General features: G+C 38.6%; 1 protein-coding gene across 1 annotated transcript in view; it reads left to right on the top strand.

Moving 5' to 3' along the window:
• The window catches only part of LOC102224576 (cadherin-12-like), a 188,379-nt gene extending 181,256 nt beyond the window's left edge, over positions 1–7,123 (top strand). Inside the window, exons 11-12 of the mRNA XM_023326567.1 lie at positions 751–1,002; positions 5,794–7,123. Coding sequence (XP_023182335.1) covers positions 751–1,002; positions 5,794–6,305 — 764 coding nt within the window. The 3' untranslated portion in view covers positions 6,306–7,123. The remainder of the gene's footprint in view (positions 1–750; positions 1,003–5,793) is intronic.
• Positions 7,124–16,598: the final 9,475 nt, after the last annotated feature.

Below are 16,598 nucleotides of genomic sequence, written 5' to 3' on the forward strand. Positions count from 1 at the left end.
CTATGAAACACATGGAGGCTGGGATCTGATAGGCAGGGACAGGAAATACAAACACTGAAGGCGATGCACACAGGTTGAGCCGGGGAGAAAGAGAGTGAGCGCAAACAAAAATCACGGCTGTGCACAACATGCAAGGTGTGTTAAAACGCCTGACCTCCTGTCAGAAAGAGTGCAGGCTTTGTTGGTGCAACAAACTTGTCTTGACAGGGGTCAGACAACGTGGCTGTGGAAGACAGGAAGAGGCAGGTTCGAGCCGACATGTCCCCCCTCCCGTGTGTACGTTGTCACCCTCTATTCAACTTGCCATCCTTGCACCTCCGGCTGTCTTCTCAACTCGCACCTTTTTCATGTTTTCATCTCCATTTTTCCTGCTAGTACCTATCATAGCTAATTTCAGAATCAATCCTTACTTTGTGAGCAAAGAGATTAGAAAATAAGTCGATCTCAGAGCAGAGGAAGAATAAAAATGCTTCGCAGGGTGTGGTTAGGCGATAACTTTAATAAGATGGGACTGATATGTAGGCGTTTTTCATTTCATTCGGAAAGGCATCAAACACTATCAGAAATAAAGTTTCACCTCTCATTCTTGGACTCCTAGACTTTCTCAGAAGCTTGTTTGATTTATTTCAGTTTGCGTTCCCTGAATACCTAACCTGCAAAGATGAAAAATAAGCCCCAATTCTAACCTCGTTCTAATTCAAAACAAGTTCTTTTGAATCAATATGAATCAGCATGCTGCGTCTCTTTCAGACAACACGGCAGGAATTGTGACAAAGCGGAGCGGCTTCAGGCGGCGTCTACAAGAGATCTACTTCCTGCCTGTTGTGATAGAAGACAATGGCTACCCGCCGAAGAGCAGCACGGGGACGCTAACCATTCGTGTGTGTGGCTGCGAATTGGACGGCTCGCTGCTTACATGCAGCGCCGAGGCCATCTTTCTTCCTGTGGGGCTGAGCACAGGAGCTCTCATCGCCATACTTCTGTGCATCGTCATCTTATTAGGTGAGATCTGGCAGAAAATGATGCTTTTTTCTATTTTTTTTTTCATAGAATGAGGTAAAATGTAACAACTTTAACGAGTTTTAGTGTAAAAGCACAACGCATAAACAATGTGATGACCATGTCTCACGGCATGACTTTCCATAAAGTTACCTGTAAAAACGTAAGTACTAAGTTTTACCAAGTAAATAGGGATTTTCTTTAAAGTTAAATTTAATTTCTGGATCAATTTGGAGAAGCAGAATAGTTTAGGTTTCGGATAAAATTATGAAAAGTAACCAGTAAGTTTTAAAAAGTAATGTGTCAGTTCAAGATAGGTTCACTCTCTAGTTCCAGAAAGTAACGGGTACATTTCTAAAAATGAGTTGAAATTTCTGGGTAAAAACAAAAACACTTAAATTGCACAAAAGTAGCTTGATAATTTCAGAAAGTTTCCAGGAAGTTGCAGAAGTGATTTCAAAAAGTAACCTCAATGTTTCAGAAGGTAACCTGCAAGGTCTGTGAAGAATAAGGTGCATTTTGTAATGTTAAAGTTATTTTTTGGAAGAAAATATTTTTCCCTATAAGATTTTGAGATCCCCTAACATGAACCATTAGCAAGAAAATGTAGCTTAGAATAGAGTCAGCAGGCGACGAGGAAGATGGCATTTCCAACAAGCTGCCCAAAAAACCCCTGAAGTTTGAACATCTGTTTTGTTTCTTAATATTTTATCTTCATCTTGTTATTGGGGTCTTTTCTCTTTCTTACTTGTGGGGGCAGTGTCGTCCTGCTTTGCAGTCAGAGGAGAATGGTGACGACCGGATTCCAGGATAGTGGTATTGATCACCACGTCCAACTGTTGTCAAAAAGAGAGATGTTGACATTTTATGAAATGTCAAACTACTGACATTTCTATTCCACGGCTATTCATTTGCTGTTGGTGATTTGTGCTGCTACCGAAGACAACGGCTTTCGTTTTACAGTTTATTTGTTTGCCATCAAATTAAACAGAAAATCTAAAAGTGATCTTATTAATGACAGAAAAGATCGTCTTAAAAATATGGGATTATTTGGGTTCTTTTCTTAGGTTTGTCCATTGCCATCTATTTATTACTGATTTTTCTTTCCAGTTTTCATACATAGAGGCTGATTAATGTAGATACGTTAAAAGATATGTACTAAATTCTTAGATGTTGAGATGTGCTTCAGCATTTCTCTATAATGCATTTTTGCTTTTTTTCACCATCAGAGGAGGGATTTTTCCATTAGCAGCCAGACTTAATTAAATCTCCCATATATGATCATTCAGAGGGACGTTAAAGATCAGAGGGAGGAACCGCTAAGCTCTATAAACTAAATTTAATCTTTCTGCCCTGTCGATGCCTCCCATGCTACAGCTTTTTATCCTTCTGCAAGGTCACGGTAAAAAATAAGAAAAAGAAAAATACCTCACTTTTTCCTTTAATCTTCTACTATTCATTTTTCCAGCTGATCTGCATATTTCAAGAGAAGTAAATGTTTTGTTTTACAATGAAAATTGTGCTCTAACATCTGAAGTTGCCGTATGTAACATTTACATATTTGATAAAGTGTCACTATGTCGTGACAGTTTGTTATGCGACATGCACAGTTCCCGGCCAAAAACAACCAATCAAAGCCAGGAGGAGGGTCTTAGTGCTGTCAATCATATTTGTGAACATGCTGCTAAATGTGCTAATGACAGAAACAACTTACCTTTACAGAAAAACTGTTTATCCGCCACCATCGGTGACCATGCAAACTAGCATTAGCATTCACAACAGGCTCTGCTGGCAGTGTGTATGGGCATGATTGACAGCGCTAAAACCCGCCTCTTGGCTCTGATTGGCTGTTTCTAGTTAGCACTGGGTGCGCTGAAGAAGGCAGAGGAGCTACATTTTTTTCTATTTCATACATCTTATATATATGATAAGCTACATACTGCAGCTTTATTTTTAGTACTATTACCTTTCCTAATTGACGCCCAACATGGAATTGAAACCCTTTCTCATAATTAATCCCCTTTTTCACGTGCCTTCTGAATGCATTCAGGTGACATATCCACTCACGGCTGAGTGTTCAGTATGTTATCAAGCATAAAAAGGCTTGTAGTGTATTGTGGTGGGTTGCTGCAGAGCCGTCTCGGTGTGTCCTCTCCATCTGAAGGCTGTCTTCAAAGCTCCTGCTTGAGTCAGCCCCTCAAGGCTGAGGCTGATGCCAAACTGTCAGACTGTCCCCGACAAGGGAAGCGGCAGAGGGACTCTGAACTCACACTGTGAGCGTTTCCGTAGAGACACTGAGCAGGATTTGTTGTACCAGGACAAATAATGATGCAAATGAAACAGATCGTTGCGAGAGCTTCACTTTGCTTCTTATTCCCTCCAAACTGATGAGCACGGACAACGTGACGGCTCGGCGTGCGACTAGGATGCCCTACATTAACACACCATCCTGCGGAAGTCTGAAAATGCACCGCTAGGGGGAGCTGCCACACCACAGAAAGGTTGATGAATTCATTTGCAAGTGAAGAAAAGCAGAAAAGTTATATAAAGGAGGGGATTAAAGCAGGAGACCTATTTTTTCAACTTCAATGTATTTATTTGACTCTTTCATTTCACTGACTGATTTCGGAGTTATTCCTACCATTGCTCCACCGCTGACGTGCAGCTATACATCACAGAGCCAGAAGAAAAACACATATTTACTGCATTATTCAGAGCACAGACAGACCAAGGGACGCAGAGGGGAGATAGACAGAGTAAGACAGATTGCACTGACAAGGGAGAAGAGAGAGCAGGAAATTTACTGCTTTGCATTGGGAAGAAAACAACACAACAGTGGTGTACTACGCTCTCTAAAATAAGCTGTTTAGGGAACCTCAGAGTTTTTTTTTTGTTTCCATGAGTGAAAATTAGCCTCTAATTAATGTTCATGTGGGAATGGATCGGCTACTGATATCAAAGGACAGCAAGGTTTGAAAATGATAAGGTACCAAAATCGTTAAAATGTACTTTCAACTCAAAATCCTTTTTATTTCTTTTTACCTTTATTTAACCAGGAAAGTCCCACTGAGATAAAATTTCTCTTTTTCAAGCCTAGCCAAAAGGCAGCAGCGGTTTCACAACTAAAATGCCATACAAGTAACTATAAACAATCACAACTCAAAGATTTCATCTCTAGTGCAAGGGATTATAGATTTATTCAAGCCCCTTCGTTGACTTTCCTCCCCCAGAATTGAAATAATATTGCAAATCTGATCATATTTAATAATTTATCTGTTTTTCTGTTTGAAGCAATTAGAAGTATTAGTTTTACGTTTTTGTTGAAAAGCCTCGTCTTCCTAACAGGAAACTGTGGTATTTTTTTCCCAAACTTATGTCATAGGCCTTAATCTGCTTTTTTGTTTTCACCTGTTCATGGTTGAAACCAAATCAGACCAGCAGGCGTTTGACTGTATGTTGGAAAATAGCCAGACCCGCAGATATAAATCAGAAATACTTTGGACAAAGCGTGCACATCACTGTTGTTTCAACTCACCGTTAAAAGTAGTTAAAATAAAACAAGCGCTGTCTGTGTAATTGAAATAATGAGCTAACTTAGATGTTTGAGCAGGATTCAGAGTCATTTAAAGTCAGATTTCTGAGTCTGTACTGTAGGCACAGGGGAGCCTGTGAGTTAATTGCAAATGTCAGTATGTTAACTTGCTCTCTAGAAGAATACAATGTTCATCATCTTACTGCTTCATGTTAGAATGATATAAATGCTAATGAGATAAACTCGGATGGAAGAGTTTGCAGGAGCTTTCGGATATAGAATGACCTAAAAAAAGTTTAATGACACTAAATAAAATCCAAGATGTACAACCAGGAAATTGAAGACATGTTCATGGTGGTATAAACTCTCATCATTTTTAAATCATCTGGGAACTGGAATCTTAAAAAAATGCTGCATTGCCAACAGCTGGCTATATTAATTGCTAAGTAAGGTGGGTGAAATTTACTTTAAATATATTTTTTAATTACAGACTGTTCGTAAAATAGCCACAGTGGCTGTCAACCTATTGTACAGAACCATGCAATCTACTTTATAATAATGATAATGTTTAATGTTTGTCATAAGACTTTTTAATTTTTTATCAGACAATATGGCTCCTCACTGAGCTGGATAGGTGGTTTTGGTTTCTCTGCTTTCAGCAGACCTGACTTCAATTTATGGCTAATTAAGCTTTTTGCAGTTCAACAAGACAACAAACCCAAACAGAACAGTAAAGAATTGCATGTTGGTTCCAGACCAGCAAGAATAACATAAAAGCACAGTTTCTTTACAAAAACTGTCATAGTATCATCCTCTTCTGGTTCTGCTCTGCATCCCCAGAACCAAAACCAAACATGGAGAAGCAGCATCCAGTTTTTATGCTCCACAAATCTGGAACAAACTTCTAGAGAACTGCAAACCAGCTGAAACACTGAGTCCCTTTAAATCAAGACTAAAAACACACATGCTTAGAGATGCTTTTGGACTATAATAAATAGTCCAAAAGCATTTTTAATGACTGAGTATTTTAATGATGGCACTTGACAAATTGCAACGTCTGTTGTTGGTTTTCAAATTTGTCGACTGTATGATGTGTTAGATGTTTTCATGTTTGTATGATGTAAAGGACTTTGAATTCTCTTGTTGCTGAAATGTGTTGTACAGATAATCCTGATTGATAGCATTGTTGTGCAGGGAACCCCTGCTTCAGAGTACAGTTGAATGACTTCCTAACACCAAGCTTTTCTAATTTCCTTCCCCAGTTATCGTCGTACTCTACGTGGGATTAAGACGCCAGAAGAAAAAGGAAACCCTCATGTCCTCCAAAGAGGACATCCGAGATAATGTGATCCATTACGACGACGAAGGAGGAGGGGAAGAGGACACGCACGCCTTTGACATGGGGACCCTTCGAAACCCCAAAGTCGTCAAGGAGAACCTGTACCGAAGGGACATCAAGCCCGAGATGCAGCGAGGCCCCAAGCCGCCCGCCTCTCAGGACAGCTCAGACATCCGAGACTTCATCAACCAGCGGCTGAAAGAGCACGACACGGACAACTCGGCTCCGCCCTATGACTCTTTGGCCACGTACGCCTACGAGGGGAACGGCTCGGTGGCAGAGTCTCTCAGCTCCATCGAGTCGCTCGCAGTAGACTTCGAGGAGGACTATGACTACCTCAGCGACTGGGGGCCTCACTTTAAAACTCTGGCGGGGATCTTTGGAGAGCAATCAGAAACTCATTCAGATTCGACAAACACAGAGAACACGCACTGATGTTCCTCATGGACTTAAAAAGGGAAGATGTAACATTGTTTTGTTTTTTTTTGCTATTGCCTCATATCTTTTTCACCATAGTTTTTCTCCAATGTTTGTTTTGTTTTACAACTCACTGGTTCTATTTTATAAGGTCATTTTACAATGTTCAGTCCCAAAATTGTAAAAAATAAATAAATAAATAAATAAATAAAATATTAAAAAAAATTATGTTAAGATGATTAGATGGGCAGCCATTCAATTTCTTGTCAATTGAATGTTGTTTCACGTCTTGCATTTAGTTTCCTCTTGGGAAGACGCACGGAAATGTTGTCATTTCCTGGAACATCCTTTAAAAAGTGCCTCAATATAATTGTTGTTTCACTTGCTGTTTCATGGCACATATCCAGTACTTTTCTTAATTTTTCTCATCCCCATAAGTAAAAGCTGATTCCGTCAGCGTGCTGTACTGTGCTCAGACTGGCATCGAGACCAATGCCAGAACCTGTGAGACAAATGAAATGGGCCGAGTTTGCCCAAAGAATCTTCTGAATGTTATTTATTGTTCTATTTATTTATTGGATGACTGAGTCTGATCGGATGCTTGTATATTTATCTATTTATCTCTCAATCATCGGTATTTTTTATTTTTGGAAACACTTGAGGATTTTTGTAATTAATGAAAAAGGCCCATGTGAAAATTGTATGTTTCTGTTAGTTGGATTCTGTAAATAGACTTGTACTAGAGTTGTAAAAAAGATAAGGTTAGGGCTGGCTAAATGCTACAGTTTGGTCATGTAATAAGCACTGTTTTCTTAAATAAATGCCAGTTGGACAGAAAAGCTTACTTATGTCTACAATTTCATTTATCTCCTTTAGAAACCTCCAGATCTCGATTTGTTTCATTCCTATTACTAATTTCGGTCACACTGATACCGAGCTCCAGTTTAATGCCAGATTAAAATTATTCAGTTATGTTGAGTTGTGGCTGCCATACTTGACAAAAACAACTCTTCTTCAGTAAAGACAAGTTCTTGTTAACAATACTTTAATGTTGAACAGTGTGCTAAAAGTGCTAAGCTAATGCTAGCATATTTACTCTGTGGTAAGACTCATTGAAAGCATGACTTGCCAAATTTTTAAATATGATTCATTTGCCAAAAAAAATGTATTCCCACTTTATTAAGTGCTTCAGCTGTTCTGGGCCCTTTGGGCATATTTCAGGAAAGAGAAAGCCAAGAAGCCACAAATGAAATAACCAAACCCGATACAATACTTAGGATTGAATTGGGATGTCACAAATATCTATTAGTTACAAAGAAAGTTTACAAGTTGTGATAAGTTTCATAGTGTTTTGCTTGGGCGAACCAGAAGGCACCTTTTGGGAGAGAACTACAGAAACTTAACTAAAGCCATCTGTTTGCTCTGTCCCTGCTTATATTACACACCAACTGCAAAACATAACACTTGGCTGTGAATTTACTATTAAGAAGGAATCCAAAGGAAAACCAGTGTGTTTGAGAACAGATGTTTACCTGAATATGCATATATACACACCGTGGAAGCCATCTTAGGACAATCAGAAAGATATCTGCAGTCTGCATTATCTCTGCTGTTAGGAGAACAGCCAATCAATGCCAAGGTAAATAAATGGCACTGCTTGGTTGGCTGGTTTGCAAATGCTATCCAGTTGTGTGTCCAATAGCACTGCACCATTTCCGCTTCTAAAGCTGCATTTTCTAATATTTAAATGAGCAATACGAAAAAGATAAACAGATATGTGGGTTTTTCTGAATAATTAGGAGTTCCTTTCCACAAATAAAAATAAAATCAGCAAATTTCTGAATCCGCAAATGCTGAACAACCACTGAAGGTGGTTTTACTCTAAGCCCTTTGTTTTTTTTTAATAACAATGCACTTGTGAACGAACAATCCAAACATGATGATGATTTTTTTGTTACTAAAAATAAAACATGTAATTTGATAAAGAGATTCCAAGTGGACTTCTTCACAAAATCCACCAACCAGAAAGCAGCTATGATTGTTTATTTCTAAAAAAAATAAACCAATAAATGTTTTAAGGGGTAAATCTTTCCATAATCCTTTAAACATTCCAACACAGAGGAAAAGCGAAATAAGGTACAAGACTTACAGTCACACATAGAGGGTCTAGTAAGGTATCAGCACAGACTATTTCTTCAGTTGTTGAGCAGAGTGGCAAAGGCCTTTCCTGCCATGGTCTGGTGACGACCTAATGGAAGGTCTGGATGATAGCCAGAGCAGTGACATGCAATCCAGAGCTTTTACTGCAGGACGGAAAGCGAATCCCCTTTCTGTCTCACTCTGTCACATCCAGAAGGTATAGCCAAGCAAAGCTCTAGTAAATGTCTGTTGTTGTGTTTAAATGGGCATTAAATGAACCATGATCCTTGTAGGTTGCAGCAATTACAAAGACAATAGCCGTGTTTCCATAACAAATGTAGAAAAATTACAATTTCGCAATTGGGGTGTTTCCATTAAATAAGAAACACAGATAAAATAATACATGAATAACTGTTGATGCGATGAGTCAACAAAGTTAAAAACATGTTGTGACATTCTCCTAACATTTCCTGTCATCTTCTTTGTAGTTTCAGCCAGTAATGACATCCGGTTGTTGATCATGTGACTCGTGATGAGAAAAAAAAGTGTTTCCATTGCAGTTTTGCGAAATAAACGATAAACGTTTCGATACGATGAAACCCCACTTCATCTGAGCGTCAAGACCTTTTAACATAAACGTTTTCCCAAAATTGGTGTTTCCAATAAGCAAATTTACTTTCAAAATGTCAAATCGTGCAATGGAAATTCAGCTAGTGATATGAGTTCATTGTTACACGCTCACATCGATTCTTAGTGACGGTGGTCCGTATAACAAACAACCGCTGTCTCTTCAACACATTTTTGTGTCTCTTCTACACATTTTTTCATATTTCCAAACGGTACAAATAAAAACTAAGAAGTTTTGATTTCTTTTAGTGAAGCCAATAGCTATTTTTCTTGCTGAGGAGTTGGCAATAGAGGCTCCACAAGACTAGCGGCAGCAGTAATTAGCAAACAACTGGTGACCTGCGCATCTGCTGAGCTGAAATTCAAACTGCAACAACTAAAAAAAGTTGTAAAAGACATCAATGGGCAGCATGGAGAAGTATTGTTGTTACAATGTGGTGAAGGAGGAGTGTCAGAAAGAGTAGGAGGATCTTAAAAATACAGACGCTAATTTCAAAGCATTAGACATGGCTATAGTCACATTTTAATTCAAGTTATTTTTTATATTTAACTTTATCAAAATCACTAAAGGTAACATGATTGCTAATAATAGTAATCATGTTACCCCTATGAACACTGGGGGTCCACTGGAAGAAAAGAAATAATAAAGCCTTCCAGCTAAATTTAGAAATATATCAACAGAAAACATACTCTGCATTGAATGTTAGCTCTTTTGTGCCACTCTTGCTTTTTATAAGGAACACAATGGCCTAAAAGATTGATGTAAGCTATGTTTAGCCAAAAAGCAATCTCCACCATTAGTGAAGCTGCAGTTGGATTTGTGTTGTGCTGAGAGACATGCTCTCCCCCTGCAGCTGTTTGCAAATTTAAGGTTAAACTCTCACTAACTTAAAAATAATGACAGGTGCTTGTCTTGACAAGAGCCAAATTTGTATAGCAATTCCCCTCCATTGGCTACACAGCTGAGTGACACAGCAACAGGTGGGGGAGAGAGAGCGCCACTCTAAAACTACATAAGTTGGATAAAACCCTGTACTGCCTGTGGCGTCTTGCTAAAGGGAATTTTAGCAAGAACAATATAGAACTGAACTAAACAGAAGGAGTAATGAGGAGGGTGTGAGGAGTTCAGCCAACTCTACTCAGTTCAGCGAGTTCATAAAATCTACATCTTAGCTTCCTCGTAAGTCACTTAACAAATCAAAATGACAAGTTGAGTTTGAAAAGTAGGAAAACATGATTATTAACCGGACAGTCGGGCATCGAGAGCATTGTTTGGTTGGAAGCCAATTTGTTTACAGCATTCAATTACTGAGTCACGCAAGGCGCGCTGTCGTGATGCAGCAAAAGACGAGCTGTCAAGCCGCCTTTTGAATAAACTCCTCTATTGTTGTCGCCACGGAACAATCTGCTTTCGCTCAAACAAATGAATACACATTAGCCAGTTTGTTATGCTAAGACTTTCCAGTTCGCTTTGCCTCAGTTTCCAATAGCACCTCCACTCCGACCCCACCGGAAGGTTAAGGATTGTAGAGCTAATTATGATTAAATTAAAATGAGCCACTTCATCTGTCGTCATGTGAAGCAGGAAGAAAGCTGTCACCGCAGCAGCTGAGTGTTGGCTCAGTTAGCACGTTAGCTTTGCAGGGTGGTGCTGATCTAAGTGGGTGAAACTGCATTTCTTTGCGGCCACACAGCTTCGTTAACCCCACTAATTGTGCGGCGGCAGCAGAGGCTGACCTTGACACAGAGACGTCAGAGCAAATGCACCATCTATTATTGAACTCTGAAAAGATCTGTGGTCAAAGTCAGACGTTAACGAAACCAAGAATTAAAGCAAACCACAGGAATGGGGATTGTTTAATTGGTTTGGTTCTGTGAAGCTTTGTTAAAGGCAAAATCATTCAGGATAGCAAATCAAAAGCTTCACATATTGAGTTATTGCTGGAACTGTGTCAGGGAAATAATGACTGATAGCTTTGATATGAAGGCCACAGGTGGCTAATTGCATCATACAGTATGGGTATCAAATCCCATTTATTTCAAGTAAGGGGAAAATTGCCCTCATTTTCCAAGGGATTTATATATAAATATATATATATATAGAAATAAAATGATTGGTGCTCCAGCAGTGACACTGCCATACTGAGGTTTACTTGAATTTAATTTCAATGGCCATAACTTAACAAGTCTGACACTAAACAGAATCTTCTCCAAGTCGTCTTAATTATTGTCCAAGAGACGGTCAAATAAGCATTAAAAAAATATCACTCCTTGTAAAAGTTTTACACAAGAATAAAAGCAGAAAGATAAGTTTCGGAATCAAATGTCTTTAAATCAAGTTTCAAAGAAATGATTCTCCTTCATGAAATGTCCTTTCAGCTATCCAGAACTTTTCATTCCAGAGGCAGTGCAAAGTAAGTCAAAGAAAATCTGTTTTTCACATCTAACCAGACACCAGTCTGTCAAATGTTCGCTTTCGTTTGAAATGTGGAATCATTTTGCAAAGCTATGAAATAGTTTTTTCCTTTTTTGGTAGGGGGGTGCGGAGCCTGGACACATATGAACTGGGAAATCAAAAACGCTACACTTAAAAACTGAAGAACCGAACATTCAGAAGGAGGCAACACATAGAAACGTGCATTTAACAAACAGTGAGTGGTTATGCTGTTCACATGTTGGGGTTTATTTAATTCAATTCAAATTATTTACTTTATTTATCGGGTTTTCTGGTTCCCAAAACCAAACATGGAGAAGCAGCATTCAGCTTCTATGCACCACAAATCTGGAACAAAGTCCCAGAAAACTGCAAAAACAGGGTACCTTTAAATCTAAAGGTTTAGAGTTGCTTTCGAAACATAATCAATGAAACATTATTCAACATTTTGATGTGCAACGATGGCTCTTGACAATTGTTGACTGTGTTGTACAACTTTGTATTTTTGTGTTTTTATAATGTAAAGCACTTTGAACTGCCTTGTTGCTGAAATGTGCTATATAAATAAAATCAGGCAGTATAAGTTGCCCGTTATGATCAATGGAAGGAATAGTTTGAACTTTCTCCTTCTCTTCTCTTTGTTCCTCCTTTTCAATGCCTATGGGATTATGATTGTTATTATTATCCTGTACGTATTTGATACCAACTCCTAAAAACATCAAAAACGTCTGACTTTACAAGGAGTACTGACCAAAACGTAGAGGTGGGAAGTAATTAGTTACTTGTAATATTAAAATTTTTCATACACCGACATCTATCGGTTATAATGATCAAAATGAACTAAAATAAATGGATGTCACCTCTACCTAAGTGCGGATTGCCTTTGCTGAGGTGCAGAATGTTGTCGCTATCGCTGATATTGCTGCTGCAGGCAGGAGCACAAATATGTGCATTAAACATTGAATACCACCATGACTCAGCTATCATCTTGCTCCCCTCTTAAAGTTACCATCTCGCTTTAAAAGGAAAGGTTCACCCTAACAAATGTCCGTTTTTCTAGAGTTGTCTCTGGAATACAAAGGAAGTGTGTATTTTCTATTTTAAAAAAGCATTTAAATGGCAAAACAAGTCAGTTTAGTGATTAAAAAAGTATAAGAGCAACCTGTTTCATTCAGGAAATACTGCAAGATTACTAAAACCCAACTAGACAGTGATAATAAAAAATTAAGAAAAGCTTTATTGAGTTGTTTTTAAATTCACTCTCATGTTCTGAGGCAGGATACATAATTGTGACTAACAGGAATCCTTAAATAGCAGCCTGTCTCACACTCAGTGCTGTCTGCACCACTTCATTAAATCAAGAAACGCACCTTTCTCTTTCCTCCGCTGAATGACTCAAAGCCATATGCTCGGCGTTCTGTTCAAACTCAGCGATGCCTGAGCTCTCTTCCCCCTATTCACTCCATTCTTCTTTTTTGTGTCTTACAAACACAAACAGACACAGGCCATTTCCTTTGTGGGATCTGCCCCGAGGGACTCCATGTTTGCCATTCTCAAAACAAGTTAAGCTGCCTGGAGGGATGCAAATGGGAATGGTGTTACCAAACCAAATATGACACAGCTATTACCATGTAATGTAGTATAACTAAGTGAGTCATCAAATATTTTATGACTGCCACAGCTTTTTATTGGCTTTCTTTCTAATAACGGTGAAAACAAAACAGTTATTTGTTTCGCATTTTATTTCTTGAAACCACTTTATACATGGATAAATAACCATTATCACTGCGATGATGTTTTTAGTAATTACATTTAAAGAAAATCTTGATCTGACCTGTTCAACCAGTTCTCATGTCGGACTGCTAAATGTCAGGGTTAGAGAAGTGGTGAGTTTAGTGGGTCATCCTTCCCTGAAGCTCTCCTTCCATGCACTGCTGATACACTGGCGGTGAGGATGTGCCAGACTCCTTCAGCAGATTTGACCACAGATCTGTGAAATTAAACAAATTACTGATTAACACCATAAAGTACTTAAACAGATAGCGCTGTCAAGGTTGCATAACCCTTCAAGTCTGTCATTTTATTAAAGCGAGGTGAGAAAAATTTTAATTTCTGCAAGAAATAAAAAAATTTCTAAGCAAGTTAAATTCTGTTTTGACATTTTCTTGACCTTTCCTGTAAAAAAAAATGAATAAAAAATCAATAATAGGGTCAACACAGACTGGATGTGTTGATAAATGGATTTCCTTTGCATTTGCCACTCAAAACGGTACAGATTCTCTTTCATTATTTCAATGCAGGTCTCCACTGGTGTGTTTATTTCTTTTCTTTTTTTGTTTGCCTTTTTATGGTTTTGTGATAATATTAATGTCCTCAAAGTAGAAAGGCCGCCTTGCCAGCACCCTAATCTTTTGCAAATTCAACAGGTTTTCTATCTGATTCAAGTTGGGACTCTGATTGTGTCACTGCTAAATGTAATTACCTCCAGTTACAATTTGCATATTGATCAAATTAAAAGATTAACCCTGAATCTGCCAGTGATTTTGACCTTTTTGTTGGTTTAATAACTTGCTATCTAGCAAGTACCTGGAGCATCATTCAAGTCAGAACTACCTCAGTACACAATAAATGACTCTTTGCCTTATATATGAGGTGTGCCCCTTGGTGCTAGAGTTACAGGTCCCGAGTGTCAGGACTGCTATAACAGTGATGTTGCACAATCTGAAGAATAATGAAATAGAAGTCAGCAATGACGACCGATGTACTGCCGTTATCATACAGATTGCGTTTTCCTTTATTTGTTAATAAACAAACCTTTTAAAGTGTACAGTATTAATGTTTTACATAACCATTGTCTTATGAACCTGGTTTACTTTTCTCACAGGTAATAATTAACTTCATGTGGCGAGACTGGGTTAAAATCAAGAATATTGGGCAATTTAAATTTCTAAACCCAATTAAGTTGCTCCACAGCGCCACCCTGGGAATTTCACCCAGAGAATATTACCTCTTTTTTTTAAAGCACACAGGTTCGGTTATGCATAAATTAAAACATCTGAGGCAATTGCAAATACACAAAAAGCTATTTATTAAATTCTTTTAAAACTCTTTTTAAAACCAGTTCTTTACAACAAAAAAACTAAGGAAAAACAGAAAAAAACTATAGTAGCTGAGGTCACCGGCAGAAGGGGCCACTATAGGGACGGGATCCACCAAACACAGCAAACAGAAAAACCGTAAAAGCACCAGACGCAGTGAGACAACCCAAACTCAGAAATCACGGCACAAAAAAGAGGGAGACACCGTCACCACACCAGCACCACCACCGGACCTCAGCAACTGCAAACAACAGAAAAACAGTTAACCAAATACAACAACCTTATACTTAATACAACAAAAGAAAAACAATATCAGCCCAAATAAATAAACAATTATCTAAAGGAACCAAAGGGCCGGAAACCAAATAAAGAAACAAATAAAAAATCCAAGTTGAATATTAAGATCCGGTGTGGCTCTGGTCACGCCACTGCAGGACGCGAGCTCGGCGCGCCGATGCCACACCCCAAACACCGCTCCAATTAAGGCGTATAGGCGCCACCACAGTCCAAGTTTGACTGATGACGTGCAAAATCCGGGATCCAAAAGAGCAGCAATGGTTCGAATATGGGGAGACCTATGAAAGTTAATCATTTTAGACAGAACTGCAACAAACTGGAGCTTACAATGAGCGTTAATTTACCTGTCAATCCAGGCAGAAACGCACACACACACTCGCTGAACGAGGAAGCAGAGGAGAGCAGCACAATAGCGTTTCACCTACAATCATACTTAAATTTAGATTTTCTAACAAAGATCAGCAATAGTGCAGGGAGAGAGGAAACCTACCACCAGGGAATCAAAGCAGCATGCACCACACTGGCGATATGTTGCCTTTTCTTCCGCCGGAACCCAAGAGACGCGGGCCACACAGTGAATGATGAGGAAGACACATGTCTGACTGGGCACAGTGGCCGCTTATATACCCCGCCCACTTTACCCAACCGGAGCGTCACACCTGGAAACTATTTGTATAGGAATATGTATATTTCTATACCACTACATTCATACATTATCCTTTTCGCATTTCCATCCCTCACTTAAATGAAGACAACCACGGTATGTGTATTAAACAGGATAAAACAACTGTTTTAAAGCCCTGCTGCATTTAGCTCTATATTAACTGGCATAAGCATTAAAATGCGCACTGATTTTAACTGAATACTGATCAAAAATAGAATTGCAAGACTTTCAAAACAAATACAGAAATTCACTTAACATTGTTTCAACTTTAACCTCAATTCCCACACTTTATGAACAAAGAATAGTTTCTCTACATTTAACTTTGGCTGGACTCACCTTACTTTCAGGCTCTGAGCTAATTTGAGTCAACAAGTAACTTAAACTGAATATTATTCAAATAAAAGCAAAATGAAACTCATAAAATCCAGAGTTAGCAAGATATCATGGTCTACTAATCACCTGACCTCCCAGCGCCGGCTGGCATACTGCCAACTTTACCCTCACCTGTTAAATTGGCAACTACTGGCAGAAACCATAACACAGAGCAATATACTGGTCAAATAAGAGGTAAACATCTTACAGAGTAGTTTTGGTTTGTTTTCACCGTGTACTGACCAGAAGTAATAAAACAGAAATCAACAATGACGTCCGAAGCGTTGCCATTAGCATCCAGGTGTACTTGTCCAGATTGCGTTTGAGGCAAACCGGAACTGCGCCCCATAACCAATCCGGAAGCAACGTCCCCCAAACAAAGGTTCCGCTTCGCCACTACTGCTCCCATCCCAACCTCAGGAAAGCACTAGATGCAGGCAGACTAACATGCCGAAATGCAAACAAAATATAATTTGTTCATTTTTGGAAAAAAATAGAATAAATTATACATGAAAATATTTCAAAATTATAAAAATAATAATAATAATGTGGTGGCATTTTTAGATGCACCACACTAGTGAATCAGTTATAGTGATGCCAATTTATTTTTAAGTCAAGCAAGCTAAAGCTATAGTAATATCCAATCTATATTGGTATTGTGTGATAGAGATTTGATTTGA

The sequence above is a fragment of the Xiphophorus maculatus genome, chromosome 21 (genome assembly GCF_002775205.1).
Source record: "Xiphophorus maculatus strain JP 163 A chromosome 21, X_maculatus-5.0-male, whole genome shotgun sequence".
Classification (NCBI taxonomy): domain Eukaryota; kingdom Metazoa; phylum Chordata; class Actinopteri; order Cyprinodontiformes; family Poeciliidae; genus Xiphophorus; species Xiphophorus maculatus.